Source organism: Equus quagga, chromosome 17 (assembly GCF_021613505.1).
Source record: "Equus quagga isolate Etosha38 chromosome 17, UCLA_HA_Equagga_1.0, whole genome shotgun sequence".
NCBI lineage: Eukaryota > Metazoa > Chordata > Mammalia > Perissodactyla > Equidae > Equus > Equus quagga.
This window is the reverse complement of record NC_060283.1, coordinates 38,610,176-38,637,856: the sequence shown is the minus strand read 5'-3', so window position 1 is coordinate 38,637,856 and position 27,681 is coordinate 38,610,176. Positions and strand designations below refer to the sequence as shown.

The 27,681-nt window shown below is 47.0% G+C and overlaps 1 protein-coding gene across 1 annotated transcript; it reads right to left on the bottom strand.

Moving 5' to 3' along the window:
- Positions 1–295: 295 nt before the first annotated feature.
- Positions 296–20,496, bottom strand: HJURP (Holliday junction recognition protein). The gene is made up of 10 exons (XM_046643112.1): positions 20,476–20,496; positions 16,511–16,648; positions 15,739–15,805; positions 13,615–13,670; positions 10,601–10,700; positions 10,132–10,196; positions 8,728–8,820; positions 7,442–7,520; positions 3,871–5,459; positions 296–1,041 (listed from the first exon to the last, which is right to left on the bottom strand). Exons 1-10 carry the CDS (start codon positions 20,494–20,496, stop codon positions 1,000–1,002), a joined length of 2,250 nt encoding a protein of 749 aa, XP_046499068.1. The 3' UTR covers positions 296–999.
- Between the last annotated feature and the right edge of the window lie 7,185 nt (positions 20,497–27,681).

The following is a 27,681-nucleotide window of genomic DNA, read 5'->3' as shown; positions in this document are numbered from 1 at the left end:
AGGTGGCCTCCTGCAAGCCAGGCAGAGGGCTCTGCCCAGGGCCCGACCATGCTGTGCCCTGAGCTTGGCCTGCCAGCCTCCGAGACTGTGCAAAACCAACTTCTGGTGTTCAGGTACCCAGTCTACGGTATTTTGCCACGGCCGCCCGCGTTAACACAGGTAACGAGGCCCCAGCGTAAAGGGTACACATCGCCACCAGGAGAGTGGTCGCCCAGGGAGGGGACAGGAAAGAGAGGTGTGTGACTTAATCTTGTCTCTAACCTTTCATTTAAAATAAAAAGTCTATGACACTCAGCAATGTTTTACTTCATTTACTCAGGATGGTTGGTACATGGGTTTTGTCACTGTGTTCTGAATATTTGAAATATTTTATTAAAAGTCACTGTGATATCCTATTATGAACAGCTCCAACAAATGTCATGAGACGTCATGGATGCCACGTGGCTGTAAGTGTTCTGGGACCATCACAGGACTGCTTACATACAGCATGTTTTCATCCAAAAACATTAAGTTGTTAGGAATTACTTTTTCTGGGTGAGTTATATTATGATTCAATTTACTACTGTCTAATATGGAAGATACCAAGTCCCCTGGGTCTGAATTTAAAAGACTCAGCAGCTGTATTTTCCTCCCAGGACCATTAGATCCAGGGTTTAAACTTAGGTTTCATAGCAAACAATATTCTTTAACAAAACAGGAAATGCAGCGGAGAATTCTCTGGACGTAGCTAAATCTAACAAAGAAACCATGAGAAAAATAGGCCTATAAAGGATAACATTAAAAATCTTAATTGAGCAACTTTATTCAAATAATTTCTATAGCAAGAACTCAGAGTTATCTCAATGGAACCAATTTCATTGAAATTTGCTTCGAAGGGCAGATAAGTGAAGCAGGTTCTAACAATCCTGAGAATTAAAAAAAAAGTAAGGGGGGAGAGGAACAAAATTCTAAAATAACTTGGCTATAGATTTTTCAGCTTTGCATCTTCCTAACACAAAATCACTTTTCTCTTCCATCCTCAAAGATGTGTTGTTCTTTCCTCTAGGAAAAAAAAAAAAAGACAAAGAAAATGATTTCAGTAAAATGCCACTAGAATTCCCAACACCAGCCACCAAAAGCAGAACTGTTTCATATTTATTCCATTGCATGGATATTAATATTTGTGTGTCCACTATAGAAAATGCCATCATGCTTAATAAATACCCTAAGAATGTAAAAAGAAAGAAAAAACCAACCTAACAGTAACCCGTCAAGCAGGCAGGGCAACGTGGGGGTTAATTCCACAGGTTTCAGATCCTGGCTCAGCCCCGCCCGGCATGTGTGGATTCAGGAGTTTAACACTTAGGCTGTGCCCTTGTTTATAAAAAGGGCCAGGACCTGCCTATTGGGCAGAACCTATCTACTCAACGGCTTGTGTGGGGGTTAGTAACTGAAGGTGTGGAAAGGGTCAGTGTGGCCTGGGGCTCGTACAGCATGCAGATGTCAGCCACTTAAATTCCTTCTGTTGTCATAGCTCCTAAAGATTTGATCCCTTTCCTCAAGAAACGTATAATTTAAGTAGGGAAAGAAGAAAAATACGGAAAACGGTTAAGTGTGTTGATATCATGGTTTAAGACAACTGCAAAAAGCCCCTGGGGGTGGACGCCACGACTTGTCAAATCCCAGGGGGGCTGGGAGAGTTCTCCTCACGGTCCTCCACGGCCAGGCGCGTGGACTCGCACCCTCCCGTGTAAAGCCGAGGCCCGCTGCCTGTGGCCCCGGACTGAGCCGGGGAAAAGCGAGAGGAGACCCTGTACTGAGCATCCAGAGGTGACCTCACGGGGCCCAGAGGGCAGCTCGGGGGGGACCCACTATGCTCCAGGGGCTGAGTCAGCAGGTGGCTCGAGAGGTGATGAGGCGGGAAAAGGCACAGAAGTGAATCCGAGGGACAGGTGTCTAAAACGAACAGGTTAGGGGGCCCATGAGGAAGAAGCAGGGACAGTGGGACAAGGGAGCTGTGACATGTCAGGGGCTGGGAGAATTGTCGGGGATGGCTCCGGGGCTGGGGGGGTCTGCGGTGAAACACGCCCTCCCTCTCGAGGGAGAAATCAATCAGGTTGTTCTGAGAATGAACTATGAGCAGACAGAATGCAAGGGTCTGCCCTAAGCACGTGGCTGGATCCCAGAAAGCCTCAACTGCCCAGGACTCAGAACTGCCCCCAAGTCGCCCTGCTGACGCTTGGTCTGAGAAAGCCAGGTGGGCCTGGGGAGGGCGGCAAACAGCCAGAGGCCCAGACAAAAGGGAAAGAGCCACCAAATCCAGCGGACGGAGGACCCTGCCCACAGCAGGGCCTCCTGGGGTACGGGCCGCTCGCCTGGTCCGGCTGGCCCTGGCCGACTCCCCCGGGTTCCACCTCTGGCCCTGCCTAAGCCTTGACCCCAGAAGGAGGGGTCCTGGATGGTAAACCTTTCCATAACCTGAACATTACATCAATCCTCGACCGGAAAGACAAGTTACACCACAGGCCTGTTTAATCTGACAAAGGCTCCCGTGAGGTTAAAGCCACAGGGACCGGCCATCAGGAGGTGCTGGTGGTGGGATGTGTGGTTTCAGTCGAGCACGAGCCAGACTGCAGGCTGGGAAGACAGGAGCGAGGCAGGAAGTGGACACAGAAGGAAAAAGGAAGACTGGACCGTGAGTCCGAGCTTGAGGAAGAGCAGGAGCCAGCGGCGGCCCCTGGGGCTCGTGCAGGAAGAAGCGGGCATCTTCTGCACCCGCAGCCCCCAGGCCCACGTGGAGCCAAAGCGCCCCGAGGGTTTCTGAAATATTGTTCCAGAAGGGGAGCCACGCAGGTCTGAACACTGAGAAGCACGAGGGGCCAGAGGCAGGGAAGGACCATTGCGGGTACTGAGGGGCAATGACGGTGACCACTCAGGGGTTCCTCTCCGAGAGCAGACGCATCTTCCCCTGAGCCAGGATCACAGGACAAACAGGCAGAGGTGGGTGAACAGAAACTGGGACCTTGAGGGCGGATGGGGTCCATCTGCACGACCACTCGGGGGCCAGCCATTAGGTTGGGGTGAAAGGGGAGAGGAAGCATGTCCACCGCCTCACCTGCCCACACCTGGTGTGGGATGCTGGCTTCACGTAACATCCAGAAGCCAAACCAAACTGGGTCAAATCCCATGAGCCAGCGGGTAAGCAACGTGCCCTGACAACAGCCACAGCCGGGTCCAGCTTGCGGACACACTGACGTGCGTGCTGGGCAACCTGGCACTGATGCAAAAAGCTTAACACCCACACTCACCCCACCGTCTCTCATCGTGTCTCTGGGGGAAACAAAATGACGCACCCACATTAGAACTTTAGCTTCAGATCCGCACGAACTAAACTGGAGGAGGAGGGGACGGGCACAGACGGCCTTCAAGGGGAGGGCACTGGGATTATGGGCGGAGCGGGTGCGTGTGGCCCCGAGCAGGCCGGGCCCCCTACACGTCTGCGAGGCTGCCCTGGCTGCTCTGTCCCTACTAGGAAACCCCAGAAGGAAACAGAAAGTCATTATTTCCAGATCAGTTTCGCCCCACAACAGCTCTTTTCTGAGTGTAAGATGAAGAGGCTAGAAATGCCACTGTTTGATAAGGAAGGAGGTATGGAGCTCGATAAATGAGGCTGTTTAGAAAATCCCCTAAATGCGTTCCATTGCAAAATGCGTAAGACCTTTCCTATAAGAACGTGTCAGCTCCACCTCAAAGCATCTTACACATGAACACGCGCTTGATAGAAACGCCAATTTTGGAGGAAGGGAAAGAATTTTGGAAAAAGTTTATAAAAATGAACACTTAGGTAAAAATCCTGTCGGAAAGCAACCACATTCAACATAGAGAACGTACCTTCTTCTCTTCCCAGTCGCGCTGTGAGGAGCCGACCTCTTCCCCTGGCCTTGGGATGGCTTTGCCCACCATGCGTGAGGAATCTCGGGAAGTGGCTGACCGGCCATACACCCCAGGATCTGACAGTCGGCATCTTTTGGCCGGGGACTCGTGGTCCTTCCCAGCAGCAGACACAGAGCATGTGGATGGATGAACCTCAACTGTGGTTGAGCCCAGTGGACCTCTGACACTCCGCTGGGGTGAGGATGACAACTTTAGGGAACCCTGGAAGCCAAAGTCTGGGTTCACTTTTCCTAAGAAGTCTTCTTTTTGATACCGAGCTTTCACACTTGCTTCATCTGGAGACACCCCAATACACAGAGGTGCCTTCGTCCGCTGCGGTGACGTTTGGCAATACTTCTGATGAAGCTTGTCAAATTTCTCTTTAATTTCATCGTAACGACCCCTTCCACAGCTTAGAGGTCGTATCCTCGGCACTGAAATGGCTTTGCTGGGTGACACTGACTTCCTAAATATTCCCAGACTGTTTCCTTGAAAAAGAAGGCCAGCTGTCTGCTCCGAGAGGCCTGGGCTCCATGTGGGGTTGGTCTTCGAAAGCAAGAGAGAAGAATCGCTTGTTGGCAGGCATCTATCTGCGTCGAGTGATCTGCCCAGGTTTTCAAAAGCCTCATTTAATTTCTTAGCTTTTGCTTTGATGTGAAAGCTATTCGGCCTGTGGGTTTCTAAGCTCCGGGGGCCACCAGGGCTTGCTGGACCACCTCTGTACACGTCCACAGCCGAGGAGCTGGGGAGGTAAGTCAGGCAGGACTGCTTCCTGGGATCCGGGCAATATTCCTGATGCAGCTTATCAAATTTGATTTTGATCTCCCGATAATGCTTCCCTCCCTCGCATGGCAGTGTTCTTCGTCTGGAAACTATTTTTACAGGAGAAATTAACCATTTTAATGCCCTAATTCTATTTTCCTGGTCAAGGCGATACATGGCACCGGAGTCTAAAGAAGTCAGTGAAGAATCCTTCTGGAATGTTCCTTTAAGCTCCTTCCAACTTGGATCTAATTTATGGATTTGGAGTTTGTTTACTTCAAGAATAGCTTTGTCCAGTTTTAAACCTGTCTTGTGGCCAGAAGCACTGAGTAAGTTCTCGCAGGCTCTTAACGCCCCCACCTCTTTCGCTGGCTCTGGACGGGCTGACGGTCCCTCCTGGGGGCTCCCTCGCAAGTGCCTGCCCGCTCTGCAGCGCGTCCTGTTCACTCTGCCTTTATGCCTGAACCTCTGCCTGGAGTTCCAGTTTTGAATGATGAACGTCTTAGTGGAGATGATGCACGACGGCTTCATGCTCAGCAGCCGGCTCATGGAGTGCAGCATGCCCGCGTACATGTCGCTGATGGTCACGTCGCAGATGTCCTCGGCCTCAAAGGACTGGCTGCTTGAGAGGCTGTTACCACCGGCCCCTTGTAGCAACAGACTGTCATTTCTAGGCACCACGGCCAGGTCTGTGGAGCAAGAATGAGAAGGGCCACTCTCTCTGGGAGATGACGCTGGCTTGATCGGGCTCCCGGGACTCTTTTCAGAGATAATATCGCAGCATCCTGGAGAAGAACACACACACGAGGTACAGGTGTGTTACTATTCAGACCTGTCCGCATGCAGAGGTCACGGAACCAAAGAGTGAGTCATGACCGTAATGTGTTTTGTAAGCAATATAAAAAGAATAAAAGAGAAAAACTCCATAAATACTTGGGAATAGACTCCTCAGATTTCTTTCTGGCTATCAAACTTAAATTTCTACTCTCCACCTGAACTTCCCAAAAAGACTCTTCCTTCCCCACATGATGGTTTAGAACTTGGTCACCTTTTCAAAACTAATTAGATGCCCGAAAATAATGACGCCGTTTACCTACAGGGCTGGGTGGGGAAGGCATAAGTCCCGTGAATACACCTCTTTATACGGCTTTGACCTGTGCATCATGTTAAATGCTTCCATATTAAGAAAAAATAAAAGTAAACCAACAAGGATAGGGATAACTCTAAAAGTGAATAAGGACCAAAAAAATGAACCTCACTGTGTATCAAATTGATAACAAATGAAAGAGAAAAAAGAACCCAAGTAACTTTGAACACAACACTCTGAATGTGCTCCCTGGGTGGGATATTGTCTACGGGTAACAGAGCGGAAATCTTGAACCTTCATCAGCAGATTGAAGCAAGTGGCCACTGGTGCCGTGATTCTGAAATTACTTTGAGTTGCACAACTGACCAAATGAGCGTACGTTATTGGCGCTGGTGACAATGGTGGGGGGCAACTATAGAATCAGGGGTGGGGAAGACAAGTGCTCAAAAACCAATGGGGACAGGTCAGAGGACATAGAAGCCAGCATGAAAGGTGCTCCTTTAGGCTAAATCTGGGATGACTTGAGCATCACGCTGAATACTGGCAATGGATGCTAACATGTGAATTAAAAAAAAGGTCCATGAGTTCTTACTGATTCTAGAAAAGTAAAAAAAAAAAAAAAAAGCACGTGAGAGAGATAAAGGAAGGAAAAAAAAGAAATGGAGGGGAGACCGCACTTCTTTAGAGAAGAATGCCAACAAATGCACGCAGAAGGAACGGCAGAGCCAGAAAAGGACTGGTTTGCAGGCACCAACTCAGGTAACAGTCATGACTGGACCTAAAACCCCGGGGTGGGAGGTTTCTGGGGAAAAGGCCTCCAGGTAATCTGAAGGGATTGCCCTCAGGCGACTCCAAAGAGAAGTGAGAAACCTGGCAGATCCCTCCTGGACTCAGCGACCAAGCTCAGGAGTCACCAGCAACAGGACAGACTGACGGGACATCCTGAGAGGACGCAACATCACCTGTGTAGTATTTTTGCCAAAAATGTTTAATGTGAACTTAATCTAGAGGAGACAATCAGACAAGTCCCAATGTGGGGCACATTCTGCAAAACTATTGGCCAGGACTGTCTGAGAGTCAATGTTGGAAAGACAGTGACGGTGACGGCAGCAAGGCCAGGGAGCCCACCTGGACTGAAGGAGAAACTGAAGCAACGATGATGCCCGGGTGGCTCTGAACGGGTTAAACAAACAAGAAAGGCTCCAAGGGACACCACTGGCACAACTGGGCACACTGTATTGTGTCAATGCTAAATTTCTGGCATGTGCCAAGTTTACTGTAGTTGTACAGGGAGATCACCTGTTCTCAGGAGACACTTGTGAAGCATTCAGGGATAATATAGATAGGAGTGCAAATAAATATATGTGTGTGGGGGGGGCGGTGATAAAGCAAATGTGACAAAATGCAATTGTCAATGCAGGTGAAGGATGCTTATTGTATGAGTCCTATGTTTCTGGAGATTCAGAAACTTTCCAAATGGTAAGCTGGGATAAAGAGCTGTGCCAGAGTCCCAGAAGGAAGAAGCATTGCATTTTTTAACTCTTCATAGTTTACTATGCAGTGCAGGAGTCTCTGCTGACGTTGATGACACACGCACAGGGGGCGCCCAGCGTAAGGGGCACGGCTGCTCTACCAAAAGTGAACGGGTCACGGTTTATGACAAGTTTCTGTCACACTCACCATGGGCAGGCCTGGCGGGCAAGGTCAACGAACGGACCAGGGTCCCACATGTGTCCTTTCCACCTCCATAACTGGCACGCTGAAATGAAAGCGAATGGCTGTAACAGAGGACTGTCAGGAGTTGACTCCGTGCACGAAGATGCTCCCCCTGCAATGCCACGCCCGCAGGACGGCGTGAGAGGCTGCTCCCCTCAACCACACTGTGCCTCCCAGCTCGGCAGCAGCGGTAACAAGCCTGTGACCACAATGACAGTGGCCAGTTGTGGTGGGAAGAAGCATCTTGGTAAACTCCTAAAACTTCGTCCACGTGGCTTCCAGGGTGCCCCCCCACAGAGGGCCACCAGTCTCTGCCAGGAGCCCCCTCAGTTCCTCCTCCACCGTCACACTCTGACAGCAGGAACACTGGGGCCAGGTGGATGGTGGGCAAGGAAAACCCGCCCTGAGATGACAGAGCTGTTCCCAGCCCCGGTGTCCTCCCGGACTGACAGGGCAGCCAGAGGCCACTGTCCGCTGCCCTTCCAGTCCCTCTGCGGTCCTCAGAGACGGGCTTTCCAGCGGTCAGCAGCACAGTAAGAAAATAAATCCATCCCTCTAAGTTTGCTGCCTTCGAGATGAATTATTTGTTCCACAACACATACTTCCGAGTTAATCGGTATTGAAATCCCTTTTATTTAATGAAAAGATACTGACAGGACTCGGGACACTAGGAGTTGGCATCCTTATGGCAACTTCCAGCTTTAGCTTTCCAGCTCTTCTTTGGGCAAAGCTCGGGGAGACCGGCTGCCTGGAACTTGGAGGGCACTGAGCCTGGGAGGGGGCCGGCGAGGCCCCCACATCTCCAGGGCCTCACCGCTGCCCCCAGCTCGCCTCACCCCAACAACACGGCTGTGGGGCAGGTGGGACAGGCACCTTGCAGCCAACACCAGCCCCGGTCACACCAGGAAAGGGGGTGGTGGGAGGTATGGCTTCCCTTATTACGCAGCTTAAAACCCCTCCCCCCAGGGGTCGGGGCCCAACGAGATTTCTGTGAGCTGCCCCAGAACAGAGTGGGCAACAGAGGGCGCACCCCCCTGGTTTCCCCGATCTGACGGCCCTAGTGGACCCGAGGGTTTACTCCAGAAGAGCAGACACCTGCGAGCCTGTGAATAAAAGAGTTTGGAAACAATTGCTCAAAATGCTCTTTACAGGCTCTGTAGGGAGTGAACAAGAACTTGACTGCATCGCACTCAACATGTCTCCAGTTCATGACGTGATTGTATAGAGACATGTCCTGGCAAGCAGGTTACCTGGAAATACCCTTCGTCCTGCAGGAGGATATCCACTTGGGTCAAGTACTTCCTTCTCAGCTCATTTTTCAAAGGGTTCCGAGGCACTGCAGGCTGATAAAAGAGAGAAGTCAGTGTTCGTAAGAGCTTCTAGGTATGGCTCTCTCTTGAAATCTGGAACAAATGGGCAAGCTCGTTAAGGTGCAAATCATTATACGAAGTTTCCAGTCACTTTCCCACCTCCTGGTGTTAACAGTGCAGAGTGGTCCAGCCCCTCTGAAAGTCCACCCGACCCAGAAATCTGACTTTAGGGAATTTACCCAGTGGTAATAATGCAAAAGAAAGTAAAAAGACAAAAAAAAAAACAAGTCTGGAGAGGTTTATGACAGCATTACTGGAATAGAAAAAAATTTAAAACAGTCTGAATATTCTTAGTTGAGTTCAGGACTCAACCAATAGAAATGACCCCACGTGGTATATTTTTAAGAAAAAAAGTCCAGGGTCCCAACTCAGGGGGCAGGGATGGTTGCCTCTCCCTCCCTCATCTGCCACCCACTGGAGACAGGGGGTCTCAGCCTCACTCTGCCCTGAGTAGGGCTGAGTCAGGGATGGGGACGCAGACGGCGGGTAACACACACACACACACACACACTGTTCTGTCTGTTACTGTTGGGGCCACCTGTATCCCCTTCACTGTCAGCCATACCTAATACTTCAAAAAGTGCCCCTCTCCCCCCAGAGTCATCTCATTCTAGTTAGACACCAAAGTCACACGTGGGTGCATGGGCTAACCTCTCCACAAAAAGCGATTTTAGAGGAAAAACCACACGCTAGCTATCTGAGCATCTGCCATGGGGCCAGTAAGTCGCTCTAGTGGATTATGTTCTGTGTACTCTCGTCTATTCCAGCAGAGAGCGAAGGTGAGAATCAGGTCCTGTGAGGAGACAGGTGGTTTCTGGGACCACTGGGACCCTCTGGGAGACAGACGTGGAACAACGGCCTACCCGGCTATGTGACCTCGTGACGAAACGGGCTTTCAAGGGCTGACCTGGAAATCCTTCCTAGAACACCCTCCTTATAACACTGCCTCTACGGGGTGAGGCCGACTCAGAACCCAGCTTCCAATGTGTGCGCTGGATCAGGCACACGGCACACTGTGAACCACAGCTGGGCTCGTTGTGTGCACAGGGACCAGCATCCAACAGCTGCGTAAGTTCAGAAAATCAGGCTGGAACCGGGGGCAGTCAGGGCGGGCAAGGGCTAGACTGGGAAGGAGCGACTTGCTGCCTTGGGGGACGAGAAGGGGAGACCAGAGACTTGAGGGGCGGGATCAGCAAAGAGCGAGCCTCAGGGGAGGTCTTCAAGGGGGATGCACACTTGCCCCCTGGCCTCGACTGTCCCATCATTACAAAAGGCAGGTCTCACCACCAAGGCCCCGGCAGCCAGGTCTTCCTGGTATACAGTTCCATCAACATCGTCACTTTTCGAATCTAAGAGTGAAAAAGGAAATCTCAATCAGAATTTTAAAGAAAGCTTGCATTCTTCTTTCAAGGATAGTTTCCGTATCACTTGAGTCTGTTCGACAGTAAACATTCCTGTTGCTTCAAGGCTGCTCCCTTCAATGAGGACACAGCCGTCTGTCGCTGTCCTGGTTATCAGGCAACCTCCCAGAACAGGAAGACGCCTCAGGTGGAGGGAGGGAAATCAGCCTTCATGTCACCTCGAGCTCTTTCAATGGCCTTGGATCCTAGAAGGCACTTCAAGATGTTCCAGCTTTTAAAATGCACCTTAGAAAAAGTCCTAAGGAGGAGTCTAGACTTGAAATGTTGTAACACAGGCATGTCAGGCCAGTCCCTCCCGACCTTGCTGGAATTTCTAGCACGGGGCCACTCACCCTCTCCCAGGGTTGCTGTGCAGGCCGTGGGAAGCTCGTGACCTCTGGCTGCGGCTTGCTCGGGGTCGTCTTTCCTGCCTACTGTCCTCACATGGGAGTCCTCAAAGTGCAGAAGGCGACAAAGACATGCTCGTGTCAGTAATAACACATTTCAAAGCCACTGTAAAGTAACAAACCTACATCCTTCCTTTAGCATGAGAGAAAACAGGAGGTTCACAAAGCTTCTCTTCTAGTACATTCCGGGATAAAAGGTTCCTAGGAGGTGGATAGTAGAGGTTCCCCTTGGAAAAGGAGCAGAGCTTTCTTCCTCCCGTCGTGCCCAGGGCTGCGATGTCAGAAACCACTCGGGTGGCGTGTGATGAAGCAGGCGGGGGAGAAGCGAGGGAAAGGGAGCGGGCCTGCCCGGCCCACGCGTGGCCGCAAACGGAAGCCAAAATGCAACAGGACAGGTCCGTCACTGGATCAGCAGGTTGATCCAGAGGCCCTGGGGGCCTTTCCCTGATCTTGCTTGTGACCCTGCACGTGGGAGCCAATTTTAGCCTGAGCTCCACTCCCAGGGGTGGCCAACCGTCCTGACCAGGACTCATGCCACGGGGTGGTCAGTGGGCCACCCCTGGGGAGGCTGTGCTTCCTCTGGTGCCTGATCAGCACCACTGGCCTCACTAATAATCATGACAAAGGCCATCAGTGGGTCCCCACTAGCGGAATTCAAGAATTCGGGATAACAGACTGGCTACAATATTTTAGGAAGCCCCCAGCCTTGCAAGCACAGGAGTGAGGAGTGGGGAGCCCTGTCCCTTGAGAGGCAGCCCTGAGGCGTCATCTCTGAGGGGATTTGGGGTTGCCTGGGGACACTGTAACTGCATCCCGCCTTGGGAATGTTGCCCCCTTTGCCTCAGGTAATTTGGGCCTGATCACCTAGACGGACGGGCGGGACCTGGGGGTGGTTACAGAGCTGTTTTGTGGCTGCTGTGTCTGGATGAGACAGAAGTTGGCTTGAGGAGGGGGAAGCAGCCCTGGGCATGGCCTCTAACGATCGGCCCTCTGGGGTCTACAAAGAGAACCGGGCCTTGCATTGGGTCCAAACTGGCTTAGGTCAACGCATAGTCCATGGGCCTGCCTCCCACAGCCTCCAGGCAGCAACCTGGGGACGGGGGGCATCATGAGTATTCGGTTGTCTGGGAAAAGGAGGAGGCAGGGGGCTGGCCCCGTGGCCGAGTGGTTAAGTTCGCGCGCTCCGCTGCAGGCGGCCCAGTGTTTTGTCGGTTTGAATCCTGGGCGCGGACATGGCACTGCTCGTCAGACCACGCTGAGGCAGCGTCCCACATGCCACAACTAGAGGAACCCACAACGAAGAATACACAACTATGTACCGGGGGGCTTTGGGGAGAAAAAAGGAAAAAATAAAATCTTTAAAAAAAAAAAAAAAAAAGAAAAGGAGGAGGCAGATCCTGGCAGAGCCACCCACAGTAACTTCAGTGAGTGGTCATCCCAGACTACACCCAGTTTCCTAATTCCGGGAAAGGGGCCTATAATTCTATAGACCCCAGGTAGGGGTCCTCCTACATTTAAGCAAAAACCTTAAATAAATATCCAGATGACAACATTTGCCCCCTGGACCACGCAAGCACTGGTCGGATTGGTGGGCATCACTATTATGTATAACTAAAGAGGACATATTTTTTGACCTAATAATCCCACTTTCAGGCATTCACTGAACAGGAGCGATACCAGCACTGGGAAGAGACAAGACGATTCTCTGAGGACTGTTTGTAACAGGGGCCTTACAAATAAAGTTTTATTGGAACACAGCAACACACTCATTCACATATCATCCACGGCTGCTTCCCCCTCACAGCACAGAGCTGAGCAGCTATGAAAAGGGCCATACAACCAGCAAACCCTAAAATACTTATCATCCGGCAGGAAAAGTTTGCTAATCTTGATTTATAAAAAAGGAAGTTGCAAAAGGCTAAATGTTTATCAACAAGAGAGTAGTTAAAAAAAAAAAAGTGACTGAATTATACAATGGATGATGGAGGAGTGTGCACAATATAAAGTAGAAAAAAAGAGTAAAAAATATGTGTATTCATAAATATATGTTTTATAAACAGGAATTCCATTATACTGAAATATCACTAATGACCATCTATAGAAGTCAGGATAATTTTAAGTAGTTATATATATTCCTAACATTTCTATGACTAATTATATTGTATGTTATTAAAACAATTAATCAGGAAGAAAATTTGACTTCCCATGTGCTGTGAATTGCTAGGGAAGCCCAGTGCTGTCTTAATTCTTGGGTGCAGGTTCCTGGACCAGTGGACCATGAGGAAGAACCATGTGGTATCTGAGAAGCAGTGATGAAGAGAAACCAGACATCTTTGCAAAAGTTACTCTTGCAAAGACTCCCTGGGTCTCACAGAAGGAAGGCCACCTGTCTCAGCACCTTCCATAAACCTAACAGACTGCACAGCTGCAGAGTCCATGGACAAATTAGGGGAAAGCCCAAAAAACCCTGGGTCTTTTGAAGGCAGAGCAATGCGCCCTAAGGAGCGTGACCTGCATACGGTACCCTGTCCCTAATGTCTCCTCCTCTAAGCCCCTTCAGGAGAGGAAAAGAGGCCTTCTTCTTCCCTCGAAGGACCTGGCTTTGGCTTTTGCTATAAAGACTCAACAAAGTAAGCTCGCAGCTGTGGCTGAAGCTCGGGCTGGGAGAGGTCCATCCAGTTGGCCCAGGCTTACCTGGGGGGTCCTGCTGTCGGAGCCCCGGGACCTATGGCAGAGGAAACACAGGGGCACAGAAGAGCTTAAGCATCACACAGCTCCTCCCCGCACTTGGCAAGCAACAGAGCAAATGCTTGTCAGTAAAGCCTCACATACAGGAGAGGAGGGTAGTTAAGGCGAGAAAACCATGCATGGCACCAATGCCCCCAGCAGCTCACACTTTCATTCACACCAACATTCCCCCTCGGCAAGGCATGTTGGCAATAAAATTTGACCTTAAATACCTGGATGTGTCCTTCGTTTCTTTCCTTTACAAGTCCTCCACCCCAAATTCTCAACCCTTAAGAAAAGAAACCCAATAAAAATTACCACTTAAGTAACCCCAAACGCTGAACTTCTGTTCAATCAGCATTCAAAGAAATCTAAAGGGACCGGCAAAAGAAAGATATCATAGTAAAACCTGGCCGTATTTTTGATAGTCTGCGGTTTTTCATCTTTGTGATATTACTAAGAAGGGATCATTGGGTTGCAAGGCTTGAGATGGTTGTTACTCATCATAATGACAGCAAACATATACACAGTGCTTAGTGTTCCAGGCTCTCTTCTAAACCCTGTCACAACCTCACTGATGTCTGACTCCTGGAGCACTCTGACTTCCCTATGGGAGAGGCACCCACCGAGTTCACTGTGCAGAGGGAGACACGGAGGCAAGGAATTCAAATAACCAGCCCAGGCCACTCACCCACGTGGTGGAGCCAGGCTGTGAAAGCTGGGGAGGGCCTGTGTGCTCCTGACCACTGCACCATGCAGCCTTTCCAGAACAGACTGATGCTTGAGCAAACGAGTCTGGAGTCAAATCAAGGCTTTGCCCCTTAGGGTAAGTGACATGGGGCAGGGCCCTTAACCTCCCTCTGCTGTATCTCCCACTGAAACAAGGATGATTCTAAGAACAGCACCCACCTCGAAGGGCTGTTGAGAATCAAAAGCAGGAGACCGTCAGAAGCGAAGGGCACATGGGTAGCTGTCAACCCACGTGATCAGCTCTTACTTTCCTGCTATCTTCATCATACTCAGTGCGGGAGTGTTCGTTCCAATCCACCCCCACGGTGGGCCTTAAGTTGGGAATTCAGGCTCCAGGGGTGATCAGCTAGCGTTTATCAGAAAGGCTATTCCCTAACGGAGTGCCTCTCCGGGTTAAGGAACAGGTCAGGGGACCTGTGCCCTCAGCACCAGCCAGGAGCTTGTGAGAACGCAGCCCTACTGAGTCCGCCTCCAGCACTGCTGTCTGGGCCCCAGGAATCTGGATTTTAACAAGTTCTCCAGGCGGTCTTAAACATGCTAAAGTACAACTACTCTCAAGGTAGGTAGATGTTTCGACTACCGTTCTCATCAAACGAGTCAGAAATGAGTTATCGCTGGGGAAATGAGTGGTATTCAAGATTGGCCAAAATATTCCAGACGCTGCCCATCCTTGCAAGAACAGGCCATAAGAACATAGTGAACCCATTGATGGCACCCATAAGGATGATTCCTACACAGCCCTGGGTCCTGCCCTCAGGTAAGATTTGTCATCATCTGGCACAGACAAAAGCATAAAGAAACCTGCAGCTGGAGTACCTTAGCTTCTGTCTGTGTCAGCATGTCACCCAAGGTATGGCTGGGCCAGCTAAAAACTCAGAGAGCTGGGACGTCTTTTAATTTAAGGAGCAGATCTTATAAACCTTTTTGCGCCTGTCTGTCCGATGAGCAGAACAGGAACTGAGATTTGCTTTCATTAGTAATAGTGAGCTGATAACAAGGTTGAATGGGAGGGACTGACCTCACCTGGTGCAAACTTTCTCCACCTGGTTACCAGAGAATCCACGAGATTTAAGTCAGTTTGCAACATGAACCATTAAACAGAACGGCTCCTTCTCCCTATATTCAGGTCAAGTTCCAAGTACTCAGAAGCTCCAGGAAGACAGTTACTGCTCCAAGGCAAACAGGACACATAACGGTCAACAGGAGTGTTTCCCAGTGTTCCAGGAACTTCACAAGCACTCAGGGAACTGTCACAACAGCCACACCAAGTCGCTATTATTGTCATCACCTTCCCATTTTACAGATGAAGAAACTGAGGCACAGCCTGGCCCAAGCTGACAGGATAAGTGGCCAGCTGGATGCAACCCAGGCAGGGGATTTTTAACCAGCAGGCATCTATGTGCCTTCAGAATTCTGTTTTAATAAGTAATTCTGTTGGAAGTAAGTAATCTGTACATTCAAAGGAACTAAGAATGTCTTAGTTCCTGTTAGACGAACAGGGTTTCTTTTCATAAGAGAGCCGGGACTGCATTTTAAACTCTAGGAAAGACACTATTCTGTTCACACTTTTCACCGTAAATATTCAGAAGGGAAGGATGACTGTGTACCCTGGGGCGTCTCGTAGGTCAGCGTGGACATTTGCACCAGCGGGGCATCCTCGAAGGGCTGGTTGTACTGTGGAAGAGGAAGGGGCGGCTAATTAGGTCTCAGAGCATCGAGGAGCCCTTGACCCGGGCTGAGGAGGCGCCAGCGCGAGGCTCGAAGTCTGGGGGCCCCCAACCCCTAGTCTCTGCCCCCAGACTCCCGAGCCTGCCTCCTCCTCTTCGTCTCCCCAACCCCGCCTCCTCCTCCTCCTCCTTACCCTAGCCCCAACCCCGCCTCCTCCTTCTTATGCAGCCCCTAATCCCGCCTTCTCCTCCCCATCTCCCCAACCCTGCCTCCCTCTCCTTACCCAGCTCTGAATCCCGCCTCCCTCCTCCCCATCTCCCCAGCCCCACCTCTCGCCTGTCGTCAACCCCGACTCCTCCCTCCTTACTCCAGCCCCCAACCCCGCCTCCCGGCTCCTTACCCCCAGCCTCCAACTCTGCCTCCTCTCTCCGTAACCCCAACCCCGCCTCTACCCTCCTTACCCCAGCCCCACATCCCTCTCCCCAACATCAACTCTTCCCTACTTATCCCCAGCCCCCAATCCCGCCTCCACCCTCCCCGTACCCCTAAACTCCCCTCCTCCCTCCCTGCCCAAGCCCCGCTTCTTCCTCCCTCTCCACCTCTCTCCCCTCCGGGCCCCGCAGGCCTCGCGCCCCGCCCCCTCCTCACCCCAGCCCCCAACCCCGTCTTCCCCTCCTCCCTCCCCCCCCAGCGGGCGGGTGGGGGTCGCACCTTCTCTATCAGTCGCTGCATGCGCCTCTGGAAGCGATAGCGGCTGTCCCTGAGCTTCTGCTGCAGCGCATCCTCCCCCAGGACGTCGCCCTCCATGGCGCGCGGACCACCGAGCCGGACTCCAGCAGGAAGGCAGACCTAGGACCCGTCCCCGCGCTGCGGTTCAAATAGCGACTCCGCCCTTCCTGCCCGCCCCTCGGGCTTCCCATTGGCTGGCGCGGAGAGGCCGGGCGCTGATTGGGCCTTTCAAACCTGCGTACGCCGTTCTCTCCCGGCCAATCCGCGCCCGAGTTTCTGGCCCCGCCCCGCCCGGGGCGCGCGTCGGGCTGCAGGGAGAGTCCAGAGTCCAGAGTCCCGGGCCGCGTGTGCGGAGAGTGATGGCGTGGTCGCCCCTCTCACCGCTCCTGTGCCCGTTAATCAACAGTGCCACACCAGAGCCCTGTGAAACACATATGAGACGTCGCTCCGGGCTCTTCCCTGGTCCGGCTTCCACACCCCGCCCGCCTCGGGTCCCTGCTCAGTTACAAGAGATGGGAGTTTGGGGGCGGGGCGGGGGGGGGAGGCGGGGCGAGGGTGTTGGGCGGGGAGTTGGCGAGGAAGACACCGCCAAATTCGAAAACCAAAGGAGGCAGGAAACTGAACGTACGTTTAGAAAGAAGAAATGCCATAAACGTCACAGAATCCAGGGAAATAGAATATTGTCATTAATCTCCTGGCACACCATTTCCGTACATATTTTTTATTGCATACTCGGCCTCTTCATGGATATTAATTTTCTAATATTTTTCTAGAGTATAGAAAGATAATTCAGTCTTTCCTCAAGTATAGTTGATCGAATTTATTTTGTAGTTTTATTCAGCTTCATATCTTAGCCATATTTATGTGCTGGTGCTGATATGATTACCATGGGATGTGAGAAAAAAGCAGAGCATAGTTCTAAGCACCATTAGGTCCCCTAGATGGGGCTCCTCACCTCCTCTCAGCCTGCACCCCAATGCTACCATGCCATCCAGCAGAAATTAGGGGAGAAGGGAGGAAGGAGAAGCACCCCAGGGCGCATGTAGTGTAAGGGTCCAGGAAATGTACTGTGATGGACACAGATGTGCCGCCCAGATTTGCCTGCAAGATCCCCCAGGTGCTGGGAGGGAGGTCAGGAGCAGCCTTTGTCTTGCCTCAATTGCAGAGGGTCCCTCCCCCACGGTCCTGCAGCCCCAGGGCAGACAAAATCCCATGGGGGATCCATGTTGGAATATGAAGATGTGTCATTTTGGTTCAATGTGGGGACAGCCCTGATGCTCCTGAGCTCTCCACGGAATCAGCTGAATCATCCTGCCCAGTCTCGGTTCTTTCACTTCCTTCCACAGGTGTGGATCCCGAGGGCACTCCCTAATGAACATCCTGACGGCTAACTCCATCTCCCAGTCTGCTCCCTGGAGAACCCAACCTGTAACGAGGACCTTGCTGCAAGTAGCCACGGAATCTACACGCTCATTTTGTAGCTTGTCTAATCTTCACTAAGGCTGAGCTTTCTTCTTCCTCCTCCCTGGGGAGAGTCGAGAAATTTAACATGCTGTTCCTTCCACTCTGTGTTTCCACACACAATTAGTTTTCAAACAGTTAACTCGTCACATCGAGAGACTGACACCTTGGAAAAGATTTTCTTTTCCTTCTCTTTTAAGTGTTGGACAACTTTCTCTTTTATGACTCTCTAACAAGTATGACAGTGACACTTCAAAATTGGCCTCCCGTAGGGCTTGCTGCGCACTCGGAGAAACCCACTCCCGGGTTTCAGGGCTTCCCTGGATTGCTTTCCCGACTATCCAAGGATCTGCCTCTGTCTCGGGGCTCATGGGCAGCTTTGGGAGAAAGATTTCTCAATTTCAAGTTCTTGTCTTTAATTGAAGATCCAAAAACATACCCACTTTGGCCAATCCCCTCTGAGCCAGCTGAAGTCCTTGAATTGGCTCTTATCCTTCAGGCCTGGGGCTCTCCCAGTCCTCTGTGGCTTTCCCCATCCTGTGGTCCAACGTGGTGGCCCACCTAAGGAAGAAGGAGCCCTGCATGATGCTCCTAATTTGACACCATCCCCTACAAACACCCCCGCCCCACCTTAGCAGCCTGAACACGCGACTTCAGGAACCCAAACCTGCTACTCAAACTCCTTCCCCGCCGCTCCCAACTCCTGCGTAACAGGGAAAGATCACAAGTCAGCTCCTTCCCTCGGATGGATGGTGGATGCAGTGCCTCAAGGTCTCAGTGGGTTTCTATAGGCAGCAGAGACGAGGGGAGTAGAGGATGAGCGGATCCCTGTCGCAGCATCGCCCCTTCTGGCTGCATCTGCACAGCGCCTTCTTCTGGCCTGGCCAGAATTTTCAACCCTCGAAGTGCTGTTTCAAATTACGTACATAGGAAATGATTCTCATGGGAATTATTTTATATCTGCTCTCGTAAAATGTGCCTGAATTTTATAAAATTTTATATAATATCTGGGTATTTATTCTGCATAGAGTTTCCATGTACATAATTTTGTGTTGGAAAGCTGTGGAAATGTCACCACCCACTCCGTGGTTTGAAGCACAGCTTTCGGCTGGTCCCAGTGTTCACATAGAAGCTACTATGTAACAGTGAAGACCTTGGTTGGAGATGAATTATTAACCACAAGCATCAACCCTCATCCGTTAGGCTGCCAAGAAAAGAGTTTGCTCTCTTCTGTCGCTCCAGGGCTGATGGAAACGAAGAGACTGAAATAGCTGACAACAAGACTTTCCAAAAGGTGTCAGTCAAAGCTCACAAAACGTGTTTATTCTTCGATTTAATGAGTCTACTTTTTGAAATCTATCCTAAGTAATTAAGGATGTTGGCAAGGATTTAGCTGTAGGATCTCTAGTGAAGCACTTTGTAAAGTCCAATGCTAGAAAGATGGATGCGTGAATGGTGGAAGATATGCATGCATTCCGTTAACAATAATTTTAAAGAACTGTATTTTTTGGCATCTAAAATGTAACCCTTTGGAGGTTAAAAACATATGTATTTTACACTTGCATTCTAAAAATATGCGTCATATGTTTTAAAAATCTGAGTATGTACATAGCAAAATACTTCCAGTGTTATCCCTGGATGACAATATTATGGATTATTTTTAAGACCAGTTTACCCCAACTGCATTTTCTAGAATAAACATGTATTCTGTAATTATGAGAGTGTGTTACTCATGGAATAAAAAACACAGCGGAACTGATCATGTGTTTTTACCTTGGTTCTACAAAATTATTTATCCACGTAAGCCACACATGGCTTCAAACATTCTAAAACTGCTCTCCTCCAGCTGATGCGATACAGAGTGGAGGCAATGCAGTTCAGCTGTTGGGGATGCTCCTTTCTTTCTATGACAGCTCTGGAGTTCCTATGGTCCTCACTTAGAAGCCTTCTAAGGCATCCTCAGACCAATAGGTGCACTCTCTGGGCTTCTTGTGCCCAAACCCCATTTGACCTGCATATCTGCTGCCAGGTTGGTCAGCCTCAACAATGATCTGAATTCTCACCAGTTTCATTGAGCTCTCATTGCTGAATTTATTTTGTTATCCTAGGATTTGTATCCAAGTAGGTCTTTGCTTAAAGCAATTAGTTCTAGGCCTTTGTATAAGATCAGTAGACCTTTTGGTTTGCAGTGGAAACATTTGGAAAATATCCTTGCTTATTCTCTTGCTGCTTACTTTGTGCGTGTGTGTGTTATGTGTGTGTGTAAGTATTTTGAAGTCTTATTTAAATTGTTTTGTCCTAGATTATGTTGTGTCTATTGATTGCATAAAGGAGAGTTCCATAAGAAGCCTATGGACATGGAAGTTGATTATTCTCTGCTCCAGTCTACTCCGACCTTGAAGACAAATGATTGGAGGTCCATTAGCATGGTGAACAATTTGTGAAAAGGCAATTAGTCGAACTTAGCCTTGGGTGCCCTACAAAACCTTCATGATGTCATCCACCATCTTGTCAACTTGTGAAAGAAGGTCCCTTTGCTCGGTCTATATCTTAGGGCGAGCAATTAGTGGGTCATCGGCTGCACAGCCCTTCTTAACCTCTGCTTGGCCAGGGAACAGGAGACAAGATTCAGGGGCACGCTCTGTGGATGGACTGTATTGACCCATCTTCCTTGTGTGTATTTTGGTTGTGCCAAAATCTCAAACTCTGCAAGAAATTCTTATTCCTATATAAAGTCTTGCTATGATCCCAGCTCTTCCACTTTTTTGGGGTAAATGGCAGAAAAGAATGGCCATTTTAGAGAATGTTTGCTGTGTCACAATCAATAAATTCATATGTTTAAGAGGAACTCAAGAAAAACTAGGAGAAACCAACCTTTCAATAGTTAATGTCTTTGTTTGGTGTGCTGGGGCCTAAAACACAATTTGTCCAAGGATGCGTTCATCTTTGGAGACCTGTCTTACTCGGATCTGTCCAGTTTTATCTGCACTTCTCATTTCTTCCCCTTCAGTTCCTTCTGTTCTCTCCTCTGACCTTCTAAATGAGCAATCCCTTCCTCAGGTTTCCTCAGGAGAAGAGCAGTCACATAATGTCTAGACCAGAAGGCAGATCTATATAAATTGAATTTAAAACCTGGTGTGGAGCTGAGTTAAGGGTTTGTCTTGGTCAACCTGGACTGCTATGACAAAAGACCGTAGACTGCGTGGCTGAAGCACCAGAAATTTATTTCTATGAGAAATAAATGAGTTTTGGAGGCTGGCAAGTCCAGGTCAAGGTGCTAGGAAGGCAGGTTTCATTCTGAGGCCTCTTCTCTTGTCTTATAGGTGGCTGCCATCTTGATGCATGCATGCGTGACTTCTTTGTAGGCAAGAGGGGAGAGAGAGAGGGAGAGAGGGAGAGAGGAAGAGAGAGGGAGAGAGTTTACCTCTCTGCTATCTCTACTTATTAGGGCACTGATCCTATCAGATCAGGGTCTCATCCTTATGACCTCATTTTACCTTAATGACCTCCTAAAGGCCCTATTTCCAAGTATAGTGACATTTGGGGTTAGAGTTTCAATGTATGAACTTGGTGGGGGGACATAATTCAGTCCTTAGCAGGGCAATAAATAAGAATTTTCCTGTGGTTCTGGAAGATGGACAGACATTGGCAATAGGATCTTTGTTATATACTATCATCCTGGATGACCAGATATGTATAAATTAGTTCAATTAATTTTAACCCCTCAGATGGAGAAAATGCTTAAAAGCAAGAGGATAAGAAACGGAAGATTTAAATAATCTATCTGTGAAAATTAAAAAAAAAAATTCCTAGCAACTGGAAGAAAAACCAGGAAATCTGTTCTGTAAGGCCATTTTCAAAGTCTTTCCTGTAAGCGTAGGTTGGACAAAGATTCCAAATTGCAATAAAATGAATATAAATCAATGAGAGACTTTAAAATTAGGGTTTTTTTCAACAGTGTTCTAGGAGAGAGTCGACAGCTGAAAATAGGTTCAGATTTGAATGAGGAGGCTTAAATGAAAAGAGATTGTTCATAGAAAGTTGGGAATTTAGAAGATCTCTAATAGGTAGCTGAGTATTTTCATAGAGCTCTAGAAAAAAAAGCTAGAAACGAAAATAAATATATAGTTCTCTAGATTAAATAATTGGCCTCCCAAATGAAAACAAGAACATAAGGTCCTCTATGTTTTCTAAGAATCAAAAAGGTATAAATAAGGACACTTGCAGGTTTCAAGGAGAGAGCATGGGGAGAGCCAATGCCTTATGTTAACTAAAACACAGGGATGATGGTTCAAAATCTGTGCAATGATGCCTTTCTCAGGAAGGTGTCGGCACCCCCAAATTCCCCGTCCTTCTTCTAATCTCCTAAAGAGAATTGGCTATAACTAGGGATGGTCAATACAGTTCTTTTTTGGATAGGTGTGGCACTATATCTACAGGAAGTCCCAATGGCGTGGAACGTCATCTCCTTCAGCGTCAAATTTGAAAGTTGTCTGAAAAGCAACAAGGAAGGCAAATTGACTAGCAATGAGTAAAAAAGAGAACAGAGAGAGATTTGGTCTTAAACTAAAAATGTCTGGTTGTGCCAGACTGTCAAAGAAGATGAGAAAAGACGAATGTGAGGTATACAGTAAATTGTAGAAGGCTTGGGGGAAGACAAACCTGATTTATCTTGGCTTACTCAGACTATTCCCAGAGTGGAAATTTGTAACCATCCTAAGCCCTTTTCCAGGTTCCAACAAGAGACCGTCATTAGAAGAACACTCTTTTTTTGCTCTAAGACACAACCCGTACAAGGTTCAATGGGTAGAATTTTCTCTGAAAAGCTACGACAGGAAGATTATTTTAGAAGTTTAAAAAAATTATCTACACATTATTAAATTTTAGCTTATCAAGACATTAGTGTGCCTGCACTATGAATAATTCAAGAAATAACCAAAGAATTGGCAACGGTCCCACAAAGTATCCATGGGCCATAGACTAATTAACTGGAGCAGAGCCCATAAATGTCCTGTGCATTCTTCCTAGATTATTATCATTTTTTTGAATGTCCATGAAAGGGTAGGCTATGCCACAGGCCTGAGCGCTTGAAGTTGTGTATGTATAAATTGTATATGTATAAGCATAAGTATATGTTTAAAAATGTATGTATTAAAAATTTTAAATTGCCTGTGTGACTCACACTGTATTTCTAGTGGACAGCACTGCTCTTGGGAGTATTACCGCAATGACATGGCACCATCAACAACTCATTGTCCTTTATGGTCCATCCCTTCATCTAAGGTAACCAAGGCTTCACCATGTCGCATCCAAGCAATTACAGACCTCTGCTAAATTAGTCAAAGCATCTTCAGAGCTTGTCCTAGGATCACCTTTAAATCCACTGTTAACATATATAGTAAATCCTTACTGCTAATGGAAACCACCCAACATTTTTCTGCTAGTTAATTATTAAGAATGATTGGTACTCTCTCCTCACATTACTGTATCCCTCTGTAACACTCTCAATTCACCAAACTTATATCACTCTTACTCAGTGAAGGAGAATCTCAGACTTACGTTCTGTTGGTTCAGAAAGTATCCATGCCCCAAACAGATCTTAGGACAGTCCTATACAAAATCCTGATTTAATGTTTTTAGTTTGTGTTATCTTAAAAATGAGTGAAAAGGGAGGATACCAGGCAATCTAGGTGATAATTACTCTTCTTGCCTAATTCCAGCTTTTATTAGAGGCAATCGTCTTCCCAGTTCTATAATACAGCTTTCCTAAGCTATTGATCGTGCAGGCGGTTTGAAGGACTATTGACTTGTTGCCTTGACAACTCTTAGAGAGACTCAGATAATAGCCCTACCTATAATTAATGCTACGGATGTGGATTCTGACGAAGGTACATGAAGCCAGTTTAAATTCCTTACCCCAAATAGTTACAGATTAATAGAATAACCAGATTTTATTTTGGCCAGTTAAAAGAGAGTCTGGGCCATAGCAAATGCTTCTTCTTGTAGCTGGGTTAACCCTTCAGGCAAGTTGGAGCAATCTATGTGAAAGCTAAAGAAAGGCAATGTGAGCCATCTACGATCTACTCCGGAAGTTATTGGCATTTCTTTTCTTGGGAAATCTTCCAGTCCCTCCTTAAAATATTTCTAGCCGTGTTTTTTTATCTCACAGTAGTTTGAGGTTGGTTGTCCAGAGTCTACGCACGGTCAGCAGTCTGCTCTCCTCGGAGAGACTGTGTCTGGCCAGGATAGTTCTCTGTTACCATGATCCACAATACAGTCAGCTCTGTCTTTCTATTTGGGATATTGAGTAGTGGTCTTATCCTGCTTTCACAGTAAGTTTCCCTGTTATTTTGTCTCTAAATGAGTTTGTTCAGGAATAGGCAAAAGAAATGCAATTTGGAATGTGCATGCCGTGGCAAACCTTAGGCAAGTCCAGAAAACAAAGGAAGGGAGATGCTTTTGTAGAGAAGAAGGGGGAGCCGGGAGGGGCTGTTCTAAAGGAAAGCCCATTGGGGGAAAGTGGCAGTTCAGGGCGGACATGGCTTCTCGTTGGCTGGGCTTTTGCGAGAAGGCGGCAGAAATCTTCCTTCAGTCATAAAGTAGTTTTACTTCTTGTCCAAGATGCAGACATTGATCTTTTTCTGTTTAGTGTAATTGACGATGTCCGAAAGGATGCAAGAGCTCCCCTTACATGCCTTCCCGACTCCAACTTAGCTAAGGTTTCTTTTATTAATTTCCATAACATTTTTGTATTCTACACGGCTGAAGCCCTAATTGGAAGATACACCTCCAGTGGTCTTTCTGTTAAGATAGTAAAAAAGTCTACATCTTTTCTGTTTTATTTTACGTGCAATTTGTGGGCTAGAACCTAAAGAATTCCTGACTCCAAAGGCTAATGTTTATGTCGTCTAAAATTTATTTAAAAATATATCAGCATATACGATGTACCATAAATACATGGGTTAGTTTTAATTTTTACCCTTGGGGTCATCAGTTGCCACAGTCAGGAATACTTTTCTGGGGAGTCAGTTTATATAATGCATATTTTTCTAAGTCATCATCCATTTTGTCAATATTTTCAAATTTATTGGTTTAAATGAGTATACACCATTCTCTTATATTCTAATCTTCACTGTATCTGTAGTTATAGATTTCACTTGATTTCTAATGTAATTTATTTATGTATTCTTTTAAAGGAACTAGTGCTTATTATTTCTTGATCTACCCTACACATTTTTATTTTCATTTTCTTCAATTTCCTGGTTTATCTTTCTTTCTTTTTTTTTTTTTTAAGGAAGATTAGCCCTGAGCTAACATCTGCTGCCAATCCTCCTCTTTTTGCTGAGGAAGACTGGCCCTGAGCAAACATCCATGCCCATCTTCCTCTACTTTATATGTGGGACGCCTACCACAGCATGGCTTTTGCCAAGCGGTGCCATGTCTGCACCCGGGATCCGCACTGGTGAACCCTGGGCTGCCGAGAATGGGAACGTGTGAACTTAACCGCTGTGCCACCAGGCTGGCCCCCTGGTTTATCTTTCTTAACTTCTTCCTTTTACTTAGGTTCATTTGCTCCATCTTCACTTCTTGAATTGAAAGCTTAATTCATTTGCTTTCATATGCCCTTAGTGGAGACACATGAAACGCAGAGATCTCACTAAATTTTATTAATAAAAGTTGTTTTAAAATATTTTATACTATTTCCAACCTATATATTACCAATCACTGAAATAGTTTAGTAATATATTCCCAAGAAATTTTTGTCATGAAAGTTAAATATTGAAATAATTTCCTTTTGGATGCCTGGTTCCAATCCACCACACAACTTCCATATGACCACGCCATGAGTCACCTTAGAGCTTCTCTGTGTCCTCCTGGGTTCTGGCTTCTTTTTCCAGATCACTCTCTGTTCCCCATCTCCTATTAAAGGATGTGACTCCAGATTTTTCTTTTACTGATGGCTTAGCATTTGATAAGATTTGAAATCTCTGATACATCATCATTAGCTGGTACAGTGACATAAGGAAATTCTTTGACGTGACTCTGAAAATAAGGCCGAAATTGTTTGAGCAAATGTCAAACCGCCTAATTTTCTCCACTTTGACAGTCTATAAGTTGCCTTATCATCCTATTCTTCCTTCAATTAAAATTATTTCTTTCTCTTATCTTGTTCGTTTAAGAATAGTTTACAGGTACTCAACGCTAGCTCACTAGCTTCATATTCTAATATGCGTCAGTCCGTCAAGTTTTAAATTCTAGTCATCATTAATACCTCAGATATTTCATTTTCTTGTACTTTCTATACAGAATGGCTTTCAATTTTCTTTCATTATGTTTTTTATAGTAACTGAGCTTAAGTACTTAGATTCAGAAATGCATGTTATTTCACTACGAATTACGTTACCCTTTCTCTTTTGTGTTATCGTTAGGAAATTTTACAGACTCAAAAAGGTTTTGTATCTTTATAGTATTTATCTACTTTATAGTATAGAGGTACTTTGTGTTATTCACGATCATTTCAGTATTGTAAAGGGGTCAGGAAAGTCTTTCTGAGAATGACACCAAAGGCAAAAAATAGAAAGAAAAATACATTTTTTAAAAAGGTGGATAAATAGAAATGAAAAATTTTTTATGACAAAATACCTAAGACGAATTTCATAGTCAAACAGCAAAATGGGAAAAATTGTTCCATTATTTGTTACAAAGGATTGATAATATTAACGTATAAGGAGGAAGGTGCGAACCCCAAAAATGAAAAGGGAAAAGTCCATAAATTGACAATCAACAAAAGATGGAGTACAGATGGCCCATTAACATATAAAATGTTCTGCCTCAAAAACTAGATTAAAAGCTTTGAATCATCATTTTAAGCTATCAAATTAGTAAGGATAAACAACATTAGCAAGTATTGATGAGGGCATGAAGAAGTGAATATTTTTTCATACTTCGGGAGGGCATTAATTTTTGCAATGCCTCTGGAGGCCAATTTGGTTGTATGTATAAAAGAGCCTTCAAAACATGTTTATTCTTTGATGTAATGAATCCACTTTTTGAAATCTATCCTCAGTAATTGGGATGTTGGCAAGGATTTAGATGTAGGATCTTTAGTGAAGCACTCTTTATAAAGTTCAAGAACGGCTGAGTAAATGGCGATAAATATGTATCTGGATTCCATCAACAACAATTTTGAAGAACTGTATTTATTGGCATCTAAAATGCACATGATTTTTTTAGCGTAAGAGGAAGTTACAAACGTACTATATATCTGCATTTAAAAATATACATTATATATTTTAAAATTTTTAGTATTTACATATCAAAATGTTTCCAATGTTATCTCTAAATGATGGTATTATGGGCTATTTTTATTGTTAGTTTTCCTTAGCTGCGTTTTCTAGAATGAACACGTACTCTGCAATTACAGGAGTAGATTATTCACGCGATAGAAAGCACAGTAGAACTGCTCATAGCTTTTTACTTTGGCTCTACAAAATTAGAGGCCATTTATCCAAACATTCAAGCCTGCTGTCCTACAGCTGGGGAACGTTTTCATCATAACGATACCTCACCTCCAGCTTTTACCCAGAAATGTATTTTCCCGGGAAAAGTAGGTCTCCCACTCTCTTTGGTGATGTTTCTGCCTCAGTATCATGTGGTGGGAAATTGCTTTTTATTCTTCACCTTAGGCTTTT